This window comes from Zootermopsis nevadensis, unplaced genomic scaffold (genome assembly GCF_977971745.1).
Source record: "Zootermopsis nevadensis isolate Lab colony 2312 unplaced genomic scaffold, Znev_1.0 Znev_ptg000010l, whole genome shotgun sequence".
NCBI lineage: Eukaryota > Metazoa > Arthropoda > Insecta > Blattodea > Termopsidae > Zootermopsis > Zootermopsis nevadensis.
In genome coordinates, this window is record NW_028259142.1 from 320,296 (window position 1) to 337,982 (window position 17,687).

The following is a 17,687-nucleotide window of genomic DNA, read 5'->3' on the forward strand; positions in this document are numbered from 1 at the left end:
TGTGAATCTGTTGTAATAAGCGGTGTGGGAGTGCATGGCACTGTGAACGGTCTCCTCTTGACTGAATGCTTCCTGTTTCGGGCTGTCTCTGGTTACCAAAGAGCGCTGTAGCCGTTGGGATTTCACTTCCAGGGTGATGAGAAACTGCAATTATTTTCCGAGTACAATGCCTTACTACTTCACGTTTCGCACACAAATTAATTGCTATATCCGATGTAACTGTCTGCATTATCCATGTGGGTCACCAGCGATTAACAAATTCCGTATGGAAACTTTTCACTGAGCGGCATGAAATTCGCTCCAGTAGCCGTGACGATGCGGCAACTTCTCCGACACCTGTGTCAAGCGGGTAGTATAAATGAGTTTGCGTAGACGACTTTTTCTTCAACGAGGCGCAGTGAATTGGATGTGTTGTTATGGAAAATCGGGGTTTGACGTCGTCACACAGTCTCATCGAACCGTGTCCTGAGGCAATTCAACCGGTTGGCCCCGAGACCCAATGGCTTTAAGCATACTCTCAGATCCACAGATCTCGGCTGTGTCCTGCTGTTGGTATTCTGACGTGTGCCAATGTACTTCACAATAAGCACGTGTCGGGTTCATCTGCGGATGAATATATTTCTTTATACTGGCTACCAAAGTCCATGGATGAGTCCTCACTGGAAAGCTGGTAGTCCCTTCAGGAAGACCTCTCCGCTCGAGCGGTGCATCCAGCCGAGACTAACGATGTCCCGTGACGCGGCGCCATGTTGCATTTGTCTGAGCTGCAGAGTGACGCCTATCGGTCGACCTTCGCTTGTTCGCCCAGCCATTCAACATCTGTTGAAATGTGTGACCGGAAGTGATGTAGGTGGCATTGCATTGGCCGAACGTAGATCGGGTTTGTTTGAAAGGTCTGACAACTCTGGACGGACGAAGTATTCTGCAGGCGGTTGAATTCCGGGAAAAGACGTACTTTTATTTCGTATTGACGATGAGAGTACGACCAAAATCCGGCGCGTTCTTACTACGCCGGACACCGGTAGATGGCAGAACGATCGGAGGAGCTTGGATCGCGTTTAATACGTGGCTTTTGTGTGTTCGCGTCCCGCCACGTCAGTTCGTGGGTACGCGATAAACCTTGCATGTTCTGACTGATCTGTCCACTTCTGTTTCAGGAAGTGTGCTAAGGATAGCAGTCATCCACCACCAATGAATGATTCAGCAGAACAACACGTCTCCATGACTGGCGGTAGTCATCAGTAAGGACTACCAACTTACACGTTTAAATTTCCCCACTGTAAAATTTAATCGTCATCCTGGACACAAACGAAGAGAACATGAGCTCCTCCAGTGGGGGTAGCAGTGGTACCACCATCTCGCTGACAGAAGTCCCCACGAGCGCCACAACAATCATCACGAGGCCCCAAGAACCGCCTCCTCCAACACCAACAACTCACGACGGCCAACAGGAGAGGCAGGGCCACAGTGTCGAGGCCGGCGACACGAGTCCGCAGGTCGTGCATCGAAATCACCGGTCACCGCCAGACGATGGATCGCCGGTGATCGGCAAGAGAAACAGCACCGTCATGATGATCTCTAACGAGGTCAAGAATGGCGGGAGATCTGCGGGGATCGACAACCCGGGGTTCGAAGAAGAGGAGCGGCCCGCGACGGTCGGTAACGGAGACGGCATTTTTATCTCCGTGACTTCTCCGTCTAACGGAAACGCCTCGTTCCTGAACTGCTCGGCCGTGGACACGACGATGCTGACTGAGAGGAAGGACAAGGAAGTGGCCGAGGCCGTGAACCTGGAGCTGGTGAACATGAATCCGCTGGAGAACGCGGAGAAGAACGGCGGCAGCGGGATTCCAGTGAAGACGGACGGCGAGCCGGCCGACTACAGCGACCCGTACGACGACTACTTCGTTCCGGTGAACGAGCACCGGAAGTACATGAGGTGAGTTGACGTCGGGGCACCGGAAATGTGCGGGTGCCTGATAACAGAAGGCGGAAACTGCCACGTTTTATGGATCTCGCCTTCCTCGTGGCATTTCCAAATCTAGCGAGGGAAGAACTGAGTCGATAGTTTGTATGTCTACCTCTTGCACAGACTGAAGGTATTTGAGATCAGGGAAGAGAATGTATGTCATTAACGAGCTTGTAACAGACGGCAAGAACAATATAATTAGGCACTTGCAAACAGGCTTAAATCATTTTAAGAAGGGTTACCAACCTAGGAATAATTTTTGATAAAAGATGAGAACGCCGATGTGCTGTGCCTCCAGATTGAATCGGTATTTCGAATATGTAGAAGAATTCGTCGGAGAAGGTAACGACGCACGAATTGACGAAGTGTGCCACTAGGTTAAGAGAACCTGATGATCGTGTTAGCAGATTGCACTTCGGGGCCTCTGGGTCTCTCCCACCTCTTCGGCTAGACTTCGTTCGCCTGCGCGTGGTAGTACGCAACGCAGCAAGATGTCCTAAAATGCTGGCGTGTGTCCGACAGCGAACGCCGAGTAATTCATTTTACACGTCTTTGAAACTGTCGATCGGCGACATCATTGATCGAGATGATGAGTTCTTTGTGGACCAAGAGGAGAGCCCCCCCCCCTCCCGATCTGGGTTAGCAGGTGTTTGCCAATGTCCACTTGTGCTGGTCGAAGGCCTTTGCGATTTTCGTCAAATTTACATACACCCACACGTTGCCATAGTAACACTAGCTCTTCTCAACTTACTCTGCTGTCTCCAATTGGCGTCCTTCCTTCTAATTTAGGTATAAAAGACAATGAAATGTGTTTGTAATTAATTGAACGTCGCTGTTCGTGATGCCGAATGGGAGAAATTTTGTGAATGAGGTGTTGGAAATGCTGTGACGTCTCTTAAGGCACCAACCCCACGGTTTTATTTGAAGAGCCATGACGATCCGTGAAATTCAGAATACGAAGCACTCGGGAGATTGCCGGTTCGAATCCCAGACAGGTCGTCTGTTATGTCGGGTTTCAGCGATTTCAGAACAACAGCTTTCACTCTGTTACGTACAGATATCCTCCTAAAGTGCAAGGAACGCGCTATAATTAGCATTTTACGTGTTGTACTCTTACTGTGAGAGAGACCAATGCAGAACAGGAGGTAAATTTTCGTGTATGAAAGCCACTTTTCTCGTCCAAAGAAGCAAGTGGTTGGTGTTACTGCTCTGTACAACTGCAGTGGGTTTAACTCATCCTTGACTTTGCACAGACACGCACTCTTGTCCACAGCGGTCCCCAGGGGACCTTTGAGGACGAACCCCCACTGTCAACACGGCCTCCTCGATCTATAACGTTCGTCCTCCCCCGGAACGACAAGGGAGTGACAAGTTCTGGGGTCGATCGATCAGGACTCTCCGTGAGTCCGCCCCTGGAAGGGCTCGTCGAGTACCGCGATTGGATGCAGGTGGCAGTGAGGTTAGACAGGCTTCATATCATTGGGTATTTATTTGGAAAGGGGTGCCTCACCTCCCCACAGTTACGCTTTGGAAAATGGGTCAGTGGCAGATTTATCCCGTTTCTAACCTCAAAAATCCTGTTCAAGATCTTGTGTTCGTAAGACGTCTCTGAGAAGGTCCTGCGACTTGGTTTTTCCTGGAGGTTGCAGATTTTGTGTGGTGAAACATGATGAGATTCCTTGCCTTGAAACCATCATTTGTGCACATAAAATATGCTTGTTCAATGACGTCATTACAATCGCCATATTTTCTCCTAATGTCAGTGCCGCCAGTTTTCAAATATTTTCATTTACAAAAATTTAAAAGCCATTGAAGACTTCTGGTACTTTTCCAGATTCATGTGACATCATAAAGCAGGAATTATTACATTAGTTTGTGACGTGATTAAAACTCTTTATTATCACAAGATCTTGAAGGAAATTGGCTTATCGGTCATTCAGGAATGATAATGAATTTTAGTCGGTGATGAGACAAAAACATGGCCTCCTTTGTTCTTTTTTTGGTGGCGCTGAGTGCATGGGTGCGTGCTGTGCCTGACAAAGTCAACCTTGGAACCTGACACTAACATTGCATCTGCATGTTTTATGCTTGACTTGTGTTCTGCATTCAGTTCATTTGAAGATCCATGTTTCTTGCATAGCTTTACGGGTGATGTCACATTCGAAAGTTCACTCACTAGGTCTGGAAGGGACAGGAGAAGCAAACAAAATGTGTAGAAAATTTTGTTGCGGAAATCATTCACTTGGCAAAGAAGATGAGATTATAATCTTAAAGAGGATTTTAGTGAAGTAGATTGTGAGGGTGTAATCGTCCCAGGACCCCTTCGTGTGGCGAGGACCAGTGTTTGCGGTGTCGATTCCTTCCGTCACATTGATTTTCAGCATATTTAACACTATTCATGCATTTAGCCACTGAGTTCCAGAAAGTGAACGAAATTCATATTAATCTGTTATCGTCTTTTCTCTCAGCGTTGTCAGTTTTGCAGTACAATAATAAAAAAATAAAATAAAATGTATTGATTTACCCTAGAAAGTGTATTATGATCCTGACAGCTGTGTCAAGGAAGCAGAGAACTGGTGGTGAGTTCCTTTAAAATTGAAGGATACAAGATTGACTCAAGCAGGGCTGCTCATCAGAACTCAATAACTAACCAACTAACTAGATGGCTTACGGAACCAGAAGGTTCATCACCAAATTAACCAAAGCCCTCCACCGGACCCAGTCTCCTTCAACTCCTATCTCCCATAGATCCCGCCTGAGATTATCCTCCCATCTACGTCTAGGTCTCGCCAGCGGTCTCTTCCCCTCAGGCTTCCCAACCAATACCCGGTGCACACCTCTTGCCCCATCCATGCACGCTGCATGCCCAGCCCATCTCATTCTTCTCGACTTAATCACCCTGACAATATTGGGGGAGGAGTACAGATTTTTAAGCTCGTCATTATGCAGTTTTCTCCACGCCCCATCGTCTTCTCTCCAAGTCCCAAATATCTTCAACACCCGATTCTCAAACACCTGCAATCTGTGTTCCTCCCTCTGAGTGAGAGACTATGTTTCGCACCCATACAAAACAACAGGCAAGATTACAGTTTTGCATACTTTAATTTTCAGGTTCTTAGAAATCAGACGGGAAGCCAAAATATTTTGAATTGAGAAGTAGCAAACATTTCCAGAATTTAATCTCCTCCTAACTTCCTCATGAGTGTCATTTTGATTTGTTATTGTTGTGCCAAATTTTTTAGTAACTTTACTTAATCAATTAGACCGTGGATGAAAAAATTTGTTGTGGGATCTTCATATTAAATGTGCCGTTTCCTCAAAGTCTTTCATATTTTGGTTCCAGCAGATTTCAGGTCAGTGAACTGCAGAAACTCATCACTGTATGGTCCACTCTTTGTTTAAAAGAAACCGGTTCAGTGCAACTGCTCTGTGTCCGCTGCACCGTCCTGTGTAACGTGATGTACGGAATCTTGGTTTTGTTTCCAGGGGCGAGAAGCTTTATGTAACCAAGGACAAGAGGCGATCACAGTCATGGAGACGATGTATCTGTTGGGGCATCGGATTTGTTCTACTCGCAGTAGCCATTTTGATAGCTGTATTAGCAGGAAGTGAGTATGCAGACGTTACACAGTGGCATTAGTTCCAAACCATGACTTGGTCAGATCATTTTTAAAGATGTTCTTCAGAGCGCTGTATAATATGAAAGTATTTGGAATTTCGCACCCATCCAATGTCATGAGTTTAAAGTACACGAACACAAAACATATTTCGCTTATGGTAAGTATTAAATTGAAAATATTTTGTAGTAAGAAATGTTTTCGCAAATACATAACATACATTTTCTCATTTGCGTGATTAATAACCTGGCTTCAGATTGTTTCTGCTTACGATATTTATTTACGCATTTTGTTGCAGCTTGTATTTATCTGTGGTTGCTCTATGCTGGAATAGTACCTTGAATTAGGTCATAGCTGCTTCTTTCCATATTTATTATTCATGAAGTATCATGTGATTGTGATCCACCGAGAGCATCATTAAATAAATCACGAATAAATAAATATAAATATTAATGAGGTATGCAGAACTGCTCTTAAGACATCAGTAAAACGTTTATACTCCATTGGAGAACCCGACTTGCTGTCGCAGCTGGAGTGATCCTGTCTCAGGAGAGCCAGACGCTCGTCACTGAGAAGACTGAAACGAGTCGTCAGCTCGGTAGCAGCGGTAATGACGGTCCACACGCGGGAGGCAGTTTAGACCGGGCTGGAGGCAGAAGTGAAATGCCACCTCCAGAAGTATCATCTTTCACGCCTCCTCCGCCCTTACAACCCAGTGCCCCAAGTATGCCAACCACCGACTTGTCTCAGCTGTATGGTGAGTGGTGATGGTCTTTTTACCTGCAAGTAAGTTTACGTTTGGGGCTGAGTGTGCGTCCTCACACCGCAGATCTGCAACAGTACCAACTATGGTGTCTTCAACACAATGATTTGTCTTCTAATTAAATATGGCCCATATTTCTTAGTATTTTCATGCTGTTTCAGTTCCCAGAGTGCTGGAGGGTGAACTTGTGATCGACAGCTTGGAATTCAACCCGGGATTGTCCGTGAGTGGGTCTGAGGAATTCCGGGAGCTGTCAGCTTCTGTGGAGGAAGAAGTGAGTTGCAGCAGCTTCTGTTCTGGACTGTACTTTCTGTTGATTTGAACACTGACTGACTTACAAGTTACTTGGCGTGCTTCATGTAATACGAATTTTAAAGGTGTTGAGATTAATGCCTTTTACAAGGGAAGTGCAGTACGGGAGATGTTGTGGTCTAAGGTAAATGCCAGCCTCCTGCACCAAATGGCACCACCCCTGATTTGTACCTTGAAGATTCTCAGGCTGGAGGATGAGCATCCTGACTGACGATTTATTTGATGCTCCACGCATGTATCTGGATCATTTGAAAAATTGTTAAGAACGAAGTATGTTTTGTGAGAGTGGTTCAGATATTGACAACCAAGACGTTAGCTTTGAATAGCAAGTTACGCCAAAATGCCATTCCGTGCGATCTCCCTAAGATTATGAGTTAATAGCACGTATTTTATGCCCTTCCTTTCAAATTTAAAATTTAAAATTTCTCTGGACTGTTTTTCTCCTCTCAGTGGGTGACATAAGTGACTCAGCAGTCGTTATGTCATGATACAGTGATTCAGTCTAACGGTCGGCATATTTTGATATGTATATCTTCAGATGTAGTGTGTATCAGAATTTGTACAAAATAATTAGCAAAGGGGGAATTGATGGAGATTTGTATTTGCTTTCAGTTGAAGAAAGCTTTGTTTGACGCGCAGACCCTCAAGTATGGCGCAGCAGACATTTTCGTCAAAGTCGTCGGATTTTCGTAAGTAAAGACGTGTGCTAAGAGCAGTTGTGATCAGTGTGGAACATTTTAAGATTCCAGAGGCTGAGATCTAGAAGCTCTTAATCAGTTTTTCACTCAGTCGCTGTCTTACTGTTTTACATGTTTCTGTAACTTACTTTAATGAACGTTGCATATTTTTTTGAACATTTATTGGTATAAGGAATTTTTAATCTATTACAATGGACATTGTTAGCATTTCCATCTGCCATTAAGTTAAAAAGGTGGGGAGATCTGTCATGCCAGTGTTCACGTCAAGTTTCATGGCTGACTCGGAACAGAAACACAGTTTACAAGTAAATTTCCTGTCTGTTTCAGCTGTGATTCTATGATAAATAACAAGATCACCAGAGACTAGGAACATCGACTTGATGTTGTTCATGTTTGTTAATTTTGCATTTGATTCCAATAGCCCTGGCAGCGTGGTGGTTAAGTTCCGCATCGGCTGGGAGTTCAAGGAAGGCATCAGGAAGGCGCCTGACCCAATAGACAAGGATGCAGTGCGACAGCGGTTGGAAAGGCAACTCAACTTGCACAGAGACTCGTTGGGCACGTACCACATTCCGACGGGATCCGTACGGGCCAGCCGTTAGTAGCGCACATTTGTAGTATCTTAGTGCATGAAAGGGTTTTCACAGATTAGCTTGTGTCTGATCTGTGCTAACAGTTTTAGGAAACACTTCACTAGTCATAATTAAACTTCTTATGCAGATTTTAACTGAAATTCACCTTTTAATTTCATTGCCTTCTGAGATTCAAGAGCAAATTCCTTTGGCGTACAGATTTCCTGTTTGGGCACAGTTTATGTGTATCGTCATTTATGTGATAGGCGTGTTTCTGAAAATAAAGGTATAAATGAAGAGCTGATTTTCAGTTTGGTGTAAGCTAACAGTTGATAAATAATTGTAGACGTCTTTCATGTGAACATTTTGCACATTTATATCTAATTCTATGTTAAAATTTTAAGTCGTGGTTATGTTTTCATCAAATCTGCGTCAGTCATCGTGAATACTTTCTCATTCCTTAACTCTGTCTGTTGTTGTTTTCTTCACTTGGTGTTGGAGAACTTTACAATATCCAGCTCGTATGCTGTCATTTGAATCGTAAGGTGTTTACTGTTCCCTTACGTTTGTGATATGAATTACATCAATTTGTCAGAAAGTGTTGGTGTTATTGTGAACATGTAAAGAAAGGGTGATTTTAGATAATTAATAATACCATAAATTCTGCAAAATAATTTTAATGTTAAACATGAATATAAAAGCTATGAGGCTGGTACTCATTGTGTCTTTCCATTAATTAATCTCACACATTCCAAGAAGGACAGACTTTTACGTTTGAGTCTCTGTGTTATGGGGCTGGAAAAAGGGCACTCGCAGGCAGCCAGCTGTTCTATAAGCATCTGTACTTTCAGGAATTTTCTGAACAGACTGTACCTTGTGCTGCTGTCTCATACAGGTTTGCTTGACACATGTCAGTTCAACAATGGGGAGTGTTCACACGACTGTTCATTCGACTATCGCCAAAAGATGACATTTGTGTGCACGTGTCCCGCTGGACTGTATCTAGATTCAAGTGGCAGAAACTGTACTGATACTGGTAAGCTATAATTACAAGTAAGTGTTGTAAAATTACATGAAATAGGTTATCAGCTGTGGATTGGCTATCATACCAGAGAGTTTTAATGATATTCCTTGTTCTTTTTCTTTCTAGTAGCTAAATGAAGCCTTGACCATTCTCTCACTTTCATTAGGCACCTTACTGTATCCCTAGTGTAATATCTGCAGCTGCTATTTGTGTGTCATTTGTCTGTATTCTGCAACAACACGTTGCTGCTACATTCATCTGTTTAGTTCCAGTGGAAATGGAGGAATCACCAACACACAGTCATGAGCCTGCACCAGAACCTGTGCCTGAACCATCACCTGAACCATCGCCTGAACCTGAACCAGCCACAGAAGCAGCTGAACCGGCCAAAACTTCTGCTGTCTCCACAACACCACCGAGCAGCTATGATATGGGGCATGAGATTGGTCCACTGCCAGAGCATACCACATTTCAGTCACATCATTCATCATCATGGCATCCTAACTACATGCCTGAAGTAGCTACAGATTTACCATCATCTACTGAACACAACGTTAACCATGGTTATCATGAACATGGCCATGATCACGATATTGGTGAACATGTTCCTGTGACGACTGTAATGGGTACTTCAGAATCAGAAAATGTGTCTGTTTCGCAGGCTCCAGACATTGTACCAGAGTATGAATTTGCACGAACATCGTTACCTCAGTATGAGAGAGAAAATGACCTGCTCAAATTTCAAAGTGCTGAAAGAAATAGTACTGTAATGCCAGAAATTCCTCACAAGCATTTTCAAGACGTTCCAGCATCAGTTCAAGTGATTTATGATGATATGACACATCCAGAACACACCACGTACTCTCCTGTGGGTGATCATGAGCTTCATGGTGAAGAACTTGGACCAACCCCATCTCCTCACTTCCACAAAGAAACCCAGACTTTAGTAGTCAGCGTTGCTGAAGGCAACAGCAGTCATGTGACTGAAATTCCTCATAAACTTTCTCCACATGAACATTTCATGACTGAATTTCCTGATGAGCTGGTCACCAGACACACAATTTATAAGAGTGATGTGACAGTGAGTTCCCAAAGTCCAGGGTCTCTCACACCACACGATCATAATATCATCGATTCTTCAACAGATCATTCCGGTATGTTTTCGCCTTCTAATGAAGTTCATGATGACACAGGTGGAATTATTACAACAGACATGCCTGTGATGTCAGACCACAAGGAACATCATACGGTAATACCTTTTGGCGAGCACGCTGAAAATGAGGCAGATCCGACAGATTATCCTTTTGACATGGAAAAGAAAGGAGGTGTTGCCCACATTGCTTATGAAAACAGGACCAAAGAACTGAAGAATTCTACAAGCAAGAAGTTAGGTACTGAGGAACCATCAGAAAATAGTGCAGAAGAACCTCCATTCATATATCATGATATCAAGATGGAGAACGAGGCAGAAGCCAGTTCTTCCAAGTCTCCTGCAACAGATGTCCCTGTCGGAATTGTTCAAGTTAATGATGCAGATCATAATGACTCACTGAGAGCTGGTCATGCAGATATGTTGACTCCAAGCACGGAGAGTACTGTGGAAATGATGCATGGTAGTCATGATGGAATGGCTTCTATTCCACTGACAGAAGTGCCAGACAGCAAGGAGCATAGACATGCAGGTTTATTGTATAATGATGTGTACTTCTCTGATTTGGGGCACACAGAAAATGACACACTCAATGCCCTGTCGCCTGAAGATTATGAGAGGCGTCCTTTGCAGGCGGTCACGGTTGCTCCTAAACCAGCACAAAATGCAACAGGTGTTCACAATACAGATCTGAAGAAGGGTCCACGACTTGATGATGAAATGTTTCACGTGAATTCAAATGAGGAGCCTTATCACACAGTTACCGGTGATCCAACGGGTGAAAGTGTTCCGTTGGTTGTTCATGATTCTGAATCAGTTGCTGTCTCATCAGCAATTCCCATCACAGAGCGGTCTCCTGAACAGGTTGGCACTTCCGAAAAGGAACGTTTCCCATCTGTATTCAATGACAATTTACATCCTAACTTTATATCTGCAACGGAAGTTCCTGAACATGGGACTGAAACATTTGAGGCTGCAAACAAGACAGAGGATGAATCTGTTGTAACTGGCATTTTGCATGGCAGAAAGGGAAACATTACTGAAACTACAGCTGGGGAAACTACACTGAGACCTGACAAAAATGATTTGTCTCAGTTGATGAAGGAGAGCAATAAACAAGACCTGCCAGATGACATGTTGTCGGGCGCTGTGTCACAAGGCGCGTCTGAAGGCACGGTTATAGTCACCACCACTGAAATATCCATACCGGGCTTGAAAGAAAGTGTTGATTTGTTTGGTACAGAAATTCCTGATATGAAACCTGACCAGGTTACAACTGATAGCACAATTCAAGATGTGGAAGTGACCACGCTGCTTGAGTCAGACTCATTTATGGCATCCAAGAGCAACTTCACTTCATCAATCCTTGTACATGATTCCAGTAATTCTAGTGAGAGCAACATCAGTTCATCTTCTGGGGAGAATACGATTGAGGAAGGTGAACTGTTGCATCCGGGTTTATTCACCACAACAACAGAGCATGAAATTTTTCACGCACTGACAGTGGCTCCTCTCCTAGAACATCATGACAATGAAACTGGCCTCCCTAGAAACTTGTATGAAGATACAGGCACCAACACTGGTTTGAGAAACAATGGAACAGTAGTGGACCTAGAGCAATCAGTTGAGATAACCACAAAAATGGAATCTGTGGACACAACAACTAGGGGTATGTTTAACAATGCAGAAAACAGCTCTGCATCTCCAGCTGACAGTCTAACAACACAGTCAGTTGTCCACATATCGACAGCCGACAACTCATCGACACTTCTGAGTGAGTCAAGCCCAGAAGCAAATGATATAACCACTGCTCGTCCTCATGATGAAAATTACATCTTTTCAGCAGACACAAATGGCAAGAAACAGAAGATAGAAGCTGGCATAACAGAAATGCCAGAAAATAAGAAACCAGAGAATGAAGTACTGACAATTACTGTACAGAATTTGACACAAAGTAGAGAAATGAACATGTCAGCAGTGCCCAAAGATTCGGCAACGACCACTGATTCGACAGATGAGACCGAGAAGGATGATGCGGTCAACAATATTACAATGAGTGAGAAGACGAGTCCCCCCCTCCTCCATGTGAGTTCAGGTGAGGCTGGGACCTCATCCACTTCCCCAGACATGCTGCTGCATCACCAAGAAGTTACGATGAACAAGACTGAAGAAATGATAATTACTGCCAATAGGACAACTGAGACACCATTAGAAAGTGACAATGAAGCTAAAGATGCTGATCTTCACCTGTTCAGTAAACTCGAAGAACACATAAACACAGTGAGACCACTTCTTCATAATGTTTCATCCACACAAAGTGATCACAAATCCATTACAGAATCCATTGTCCTTGGCTCAGCTGGTAGCCTTGTGACTGGAGTCATTGACCATAGCAGCACTGCTTTTGAGAAGCCACACGAGTTTACTGACATAGAAAACAAACTTCTGGTAGAGCCAAGTAATGTTCCAGATGTGAGTGTGTCATCCACAACAGAGTATGCAAATGAGATCCATGCCTTGCCCCCAAGTGGTGGTGGGAATATCATTCCACCAACCGCACAGAGTGCTGTTCCGCTTGATTCAATCTCAGGTGAAATTCAGAGTCCAACACCAGTGGGCGAACTGAAGAATGAATCACTTACTGTGACCATAAATGAAGTCCCCTCTGCTGTTGAACACAACCAGAATGAAGAGAACTCAACAACTACAAAGTTAGACAAAGACGAATTGGCAGTTTCCATCAGCAAACCAGAGTCAAAGAAGAAAGACTTGTTAAGTAGCTCCATAAACAAGAAACCTCTGAAATCCTTAGGTGAGACCAGCAGTTTGCATGGGGAAAACGATCAATTTATTCCCGACAAATCAGCAATTAATCTGTATGAAAAGAAACCGGTCGAAAAGTTACAGAAATTTGATAAAGACAGTAGCAAGAAAATAGATAGAATGGGTTTTGCTGCTTTGGTAGTAGGGGAACACGTGTTTGATGTGGCTGAGAATGTGACTGTAACCACCCCTGGAACAGCTTCATCTGCAAGAACAGCTGCTGTGACACTCGTAAGAGAAAACTCCACGACTGAAACTGAAGATACAGGGTCAAGGCCCGTTGATGATGAAGATGAAAATGAGGATCCGCTGACAGACATACGAGGTGACATTGATCATGTAAATGTTGTTGAACCACACAATGTGGTGACAAAGGAAAAGAAATCAGATCTAGGAGGAAGTAATCGTTACAGATTTGAAGGCGAGACGGCGACGAATGAGAGCATTACAGTGGCTGACTATCAGCAAGTTTCGCCGAGAAATGACATTGTGGGCAAGACAGACAATGCTACATACAAAGTTAAAAATCACACAGAATCATCTATAGCTGTTGGCATTGAACCTGCAATTTCAAGGGGAGCAAACGAAACATCACACGTGACAGAAACACCGCTGACACACACAGAACTGCCTTTCATTGAGGGCCATGCCCCTCAGAGTACCAGCAATGTGTCTGAGTCTTCCAATGTTACCGCCAGTGAGGCTGAATTGTCAGCGACTGCGTTGCTGACTGATGGGCCGTTGCTGAATTCCGATAACCAACGTGCCACTCAGAAAATCTTGGATGGAAATGTAAATGTTAAAGACGATGTCGCCTTTGTTTTTACAAGTGAAATTCCTTTTCCCCCATCCATGACTTCAGAATCCAGCACGTTGACATCGGACAGTGTGGGAAATAGTTCTGTGATGAATCTTAGTCTTGGAATTGTGGTAGCTAAACCTCAAGAAGTCGGTGATCCTGACGCCCCCAGTACAGAACTCCCTTCAGAACTACCTACAAATATTACTGTTGAAACATCATCAAAATCGCCAGGAATCCATGTTAGTACCGTGGTAACACTCAGTGATTATTTTGCCACATTACACAGAGGCACAAGCACGTTATTGGAAACTGGGTTTGCACCGAATTCAACAAAATATTTTGATGTAACAACAGTGAGAGAAGACATGTCTCCAGTAGGACGTAATGATAGTGTGGTACGGTGGTGGTCATCTGGAAATGGGACGTCTCTTGGTGGATTTGGAGTTGGGGAGACACCTGTGGTGTTCTCAAAATGCGCATCAGGTTAGCTGGTAATTTTATACCGTTCATGTAAATTTCTGGATTTGATGAAGCATGTCTTTTATCCTATGCTGCATTTAACACAGTGAAATATTTCCAATAACACATATACTGCAGTCAGGTCAGGATACTTGATGCTTTAAATATTTTATTTTTCTGATTTCTGTATTTGGTGATCTGGCCCTGTAATTGCCATTTAAGTTTGAATCTGCTTTTTATCTTTCAGTGATTTTAAGGACGGTAAACAAAAGTTTTGCCTTCCTTGGCATGAATATTTTGGTATTTAGAACTTAACATGAATTTCATTATTCTTGTTTTTTCATGTTCAAATCCAAGATGTGTGTGTGTCAGTTTTGAGTCTTGTTAAGCTTTTAATGTTAGAAAACTGTGCAAAATATTCTTAGAAAATTTTATTTTATTAAATTGGTGAGAGCAGAAAAGTTTAAAATCTGTAGAATAATGAATGTAAAACTTGGAAACATCAAGAAATACTTATGAAGATGCATTAATTTCAATTGTATGAGACCCAGTTGTAATAGAGGTATCTATTTGAAAGGTAAAGTCAGTAAGGAATAATAATCTAGATCAGAGGTTCCCAAACTTTTATACCTTGCGCCCCCCTTAAAAAATTTCATAAATTTCATGCCCCCCCTTCCATAACAAGTGAAAACAAATAGATTTGACATAAAATTTAGCTATGAGTATACATTTCTTATAATTTAGTATATATTATTCAATGCCTTTAATTTAAAAACTGTAATAAAATATACGCTTCATGTCTGTATTAATGGGATGGATGTGATTGCTTCTGTGAACACAACACAAATCTGAGTCCCTAACTGTACATAGACTTATATTGCCGTTTACGTCCTAAAACCGCCGATGCTATACGAGTCTGAATTCTACAGCACTGCAAGACAACTAAACTGCCTCAACCAAGCAAAGGATGTTAAAAATGTTTCTCCATATTTCTTTAAAAAATGTTTTTCATACAGAAAACCACTCGTCCCCCCCAGGGGGGCACGCCCCACACTTTGGGAACCTCTGATCTAGATAATTCTTTATCAATATTGTTTCCTGGAGGAAATGGATGTGTTCTGCAGGTCAGTTCCAGTGTGTGAATGGAACTTCACATGAGGGGGCTTACTGTGTGAGTCAGGTGGCAAAGTGTGACTCGGTGAACGACTGTTCAGATGGGTCAGATGAGGTGGGCTGTGTGGAAGAGGGGTGCCCTGGCAACTTCCAGTGTTCCAGTGGCCAGTGCCTCAAGAGACACTTGGTATGCAACGGTATTGTCGACTGCAATGATGGCAGTGATGAGGTGAACTGTGGTAAGTGAGCTGTTGTTTAATATCAAAAGCTGGTTTCACTTTTCATGTTTGGGTTTGGTCATAGGTGCAGTGTAAAAATGAAGAGGCAGTGCCTGTAGAAAAAACAGAGAATGCATACAGTTGAATGTTTTGAGATTAAGCTTTCTCTCATTTATGATTAAGTTTCAGTGATTTGAATGTAGTAGTGTAGAATCTCATTTGCTGTAGTTGATTTGAAAATATCATCCCATCTGATTTCTAACCCTATCCAACCAAACTGCCCAGTGTTTCTGGTGTCATTTTGTATATTTTGTTTACCAGTATGAGATACATATTTATGATATGTTATCTTTTCTCAGTCGAAGTTGGATTTCTGTTGTGTCACTTTAAAGTACATTTGCTTCCAGAGAGGTGGCAGTGCCAGTTTGACGAGTTCCAGTGCTCGTCGGGCCGCTGTATCCCATTCCTGTGGCACTGTGATGGGAAACCAGATTGTGACAACCACACTGACGAGTACAATTGCATGAGTGAGTACAAAACGTTTCATCTCGGTATTGAGACAGTAGTGTCTAAAATATATCATTTGTTTCTAAGACAATATTTAAACCATATTTAAACCTAAAATTGAAAACTGCAGCCTAAACAGCTTGTATCTAAGAGAGGTGGACAGGTAACCAACCATTACTTGAGAGAACATGCAAGCCTCGTTAGTGACCTCCTTCCTTTCCTTTTGTGACAATCTAGGTTCATGTGGGAATGACGAGTACCTCTGCCCAGAGCGTTGGTGCATACCGATGACCTGGCGGTGCAATGGGATTGCTGAGTGTGCTAATGGGGAGGATGAGAAATTGTGTGGTAAGTTGCTATGTTTTCATGTTTGTTTATCAAACATTTCTCCTTAAAATTTGGTGGTTAAGAATTGAGTCACTGGAATTATACATAAGAAAATAAGTGAGGTTAAAAATATGGAAATTGGGCAGTATGAAAGAACTGGTCTTACCAATTTCTGGGGACCATTTATCCTGCAGTTCTTCAATTCCTCTGCGCATATACTGGGATATTGCTTTAAAATAGCCTGTGACCACTTTCTTCCACATGATTCAAAATCTTTTATTCATTTTACACCTTCCACATTTGGCTATATAACTGAAGCAGCAGACAAAGCACTGTTAAAAAGATGAAAAAATTAACTACTCGAGATTAAGGACCCAAAACCTAACCAAGAATTCAGTCTCACTGTTTTCTCTTCGTCGGTGAGCATTTCTGTTCACCTCTGTCAGTGTCTGATCTTTTCACCAAATGCTGTTTAATGCTTTATGGAAGAATTAATAGAGTACAAATAAGGTATACTTTCTGTGACTGCAGACTGTTCGCTGGACCAGTTCCAATGCAACACCGGAGGCTGCGTTCCGAAGACGCAGGTGTGTGACGGTGTGGAGCACTGCCCAGATATGAGTGATGAGTGGGGCTGTGTCCGTCTGCATAATGACACTATGAAGTTGCAAATAAGGTATGGAAGAGTTCCAATTATTGAATTATAAAATTAGTAATGCTATGAGGACTTCACATTTTAATCTTTGATATTTTATGAAAAAAAAAATTATAAATAATAGTTTGGTTTAATTTTATTTCATTTATAATCCTGTCACCTTATCATAAAGCCTGGCTAAAATATTTCACATTAGTCATTAAAAGACATACAGGTGGTGGTATGTGTGTTAAGTGAGGAACTTCTAAAGCGTGACATTAAGTTGATCTCTGGTTATATGAGGGCCATCTTTTTGTTACAAGGGAAAGATGTATGTTGGCAGGGTTGCAGAGGGAACATGGCACCCAGTTTGTGGAGACAACTGGAGCAGCAAGTGGAGTGATCTCGCCTGCCAGAGTCTGGGGTACAGTAAATCCACCTTCACTGACTACCCAGCAATGAGTGGCAATGTCGGTGAATATTATACCCTGAAACCAGGAGCTGTGGCTCCGTCAGGCAGTGCAAGTTCTCGGCTGTCATCGTCATTGCAGAAATCTGGCAGTGATTCCACCTGCATATCCGGCTCCATGGTTGAAGTATTGTGCCAGGAATTCAGTAAGTATAATGAAACCTCATTATAATGCATCTGCCTTTAGTGTTGCCCTCATATGATCCAAAGCTGATTCCAGTGCAAACAAA

General features: G+C 42.9%; 1 protein-coding gene across 3 annotated transcripts in view; it reads left to right on the top strand.

Annotated features, from left to right (window-relative positions):
• The window catches only part of LOC110834838 (uncharacterized), a 53,227-nt gene that overhangs the window by 28,304 nt on the left and 7,236 nt on the right, over window positions 1-17,687 (top strand). For 2 of the 3 annotated variants that reach the window (XM_022074392.2, XM_022074391.2), the window contains 14 exons: window positions 1,158-1,939; window positions 3,243-3,428; window positions 5,456-5,577; window positions 6,116-6,343; window positions 6,511-6,623; window positions 7,274-7,350; window positions 7,781-7,956; window positions 8,827-8,967; window positions 9,222-14,213; window positions 15,314-15,541; window positions 15,928-16,047; window positions 16,265-16,375; window positions 16,886-17,030; window positions 17,332-17,603. In XM_022074392.2, the coding sequence (XP_021930084.2) occupies window positions 1,320-1,939; window positions 3,243-3,428; window positions 5,456-5,577; window positions 6,116-6,343; window positions 6,511-6,623; window positions 7,274-7,350; window positions 7,781-7,956; window positions 8,827-8,967; window positions 9,222-14,213; window positions 15,314-15,541; window positions 15,928-16,047; window positions 16,265-16,375; window positions 16,886-17,030; window positions 17,332-17,603 (7,531 nt within the window). In that variant the 5' untranslated portion in view covers window positions 1,158-1,319. The remainder of the gene's footprint in view (window positions 1-1,157; window positions 1,940-3,242; window positions 3,429-5,455; window positions 5,578-6,115; window positions 6,344-6,510; window positions 6,624-7,273; window positions 7,351-7,780; window positions 7,957-8,826; window positions 8,968-9,221; window positions 14,214-15,313; window positions 15,542-15,927; window positions 16,048-16,264; window positions 16,376-16,885; window positions 17,031-17,331; window positions 17,604-17,687) is intronic. The other variant, XM_022074394.2, reaches the window with a different exon arrangement.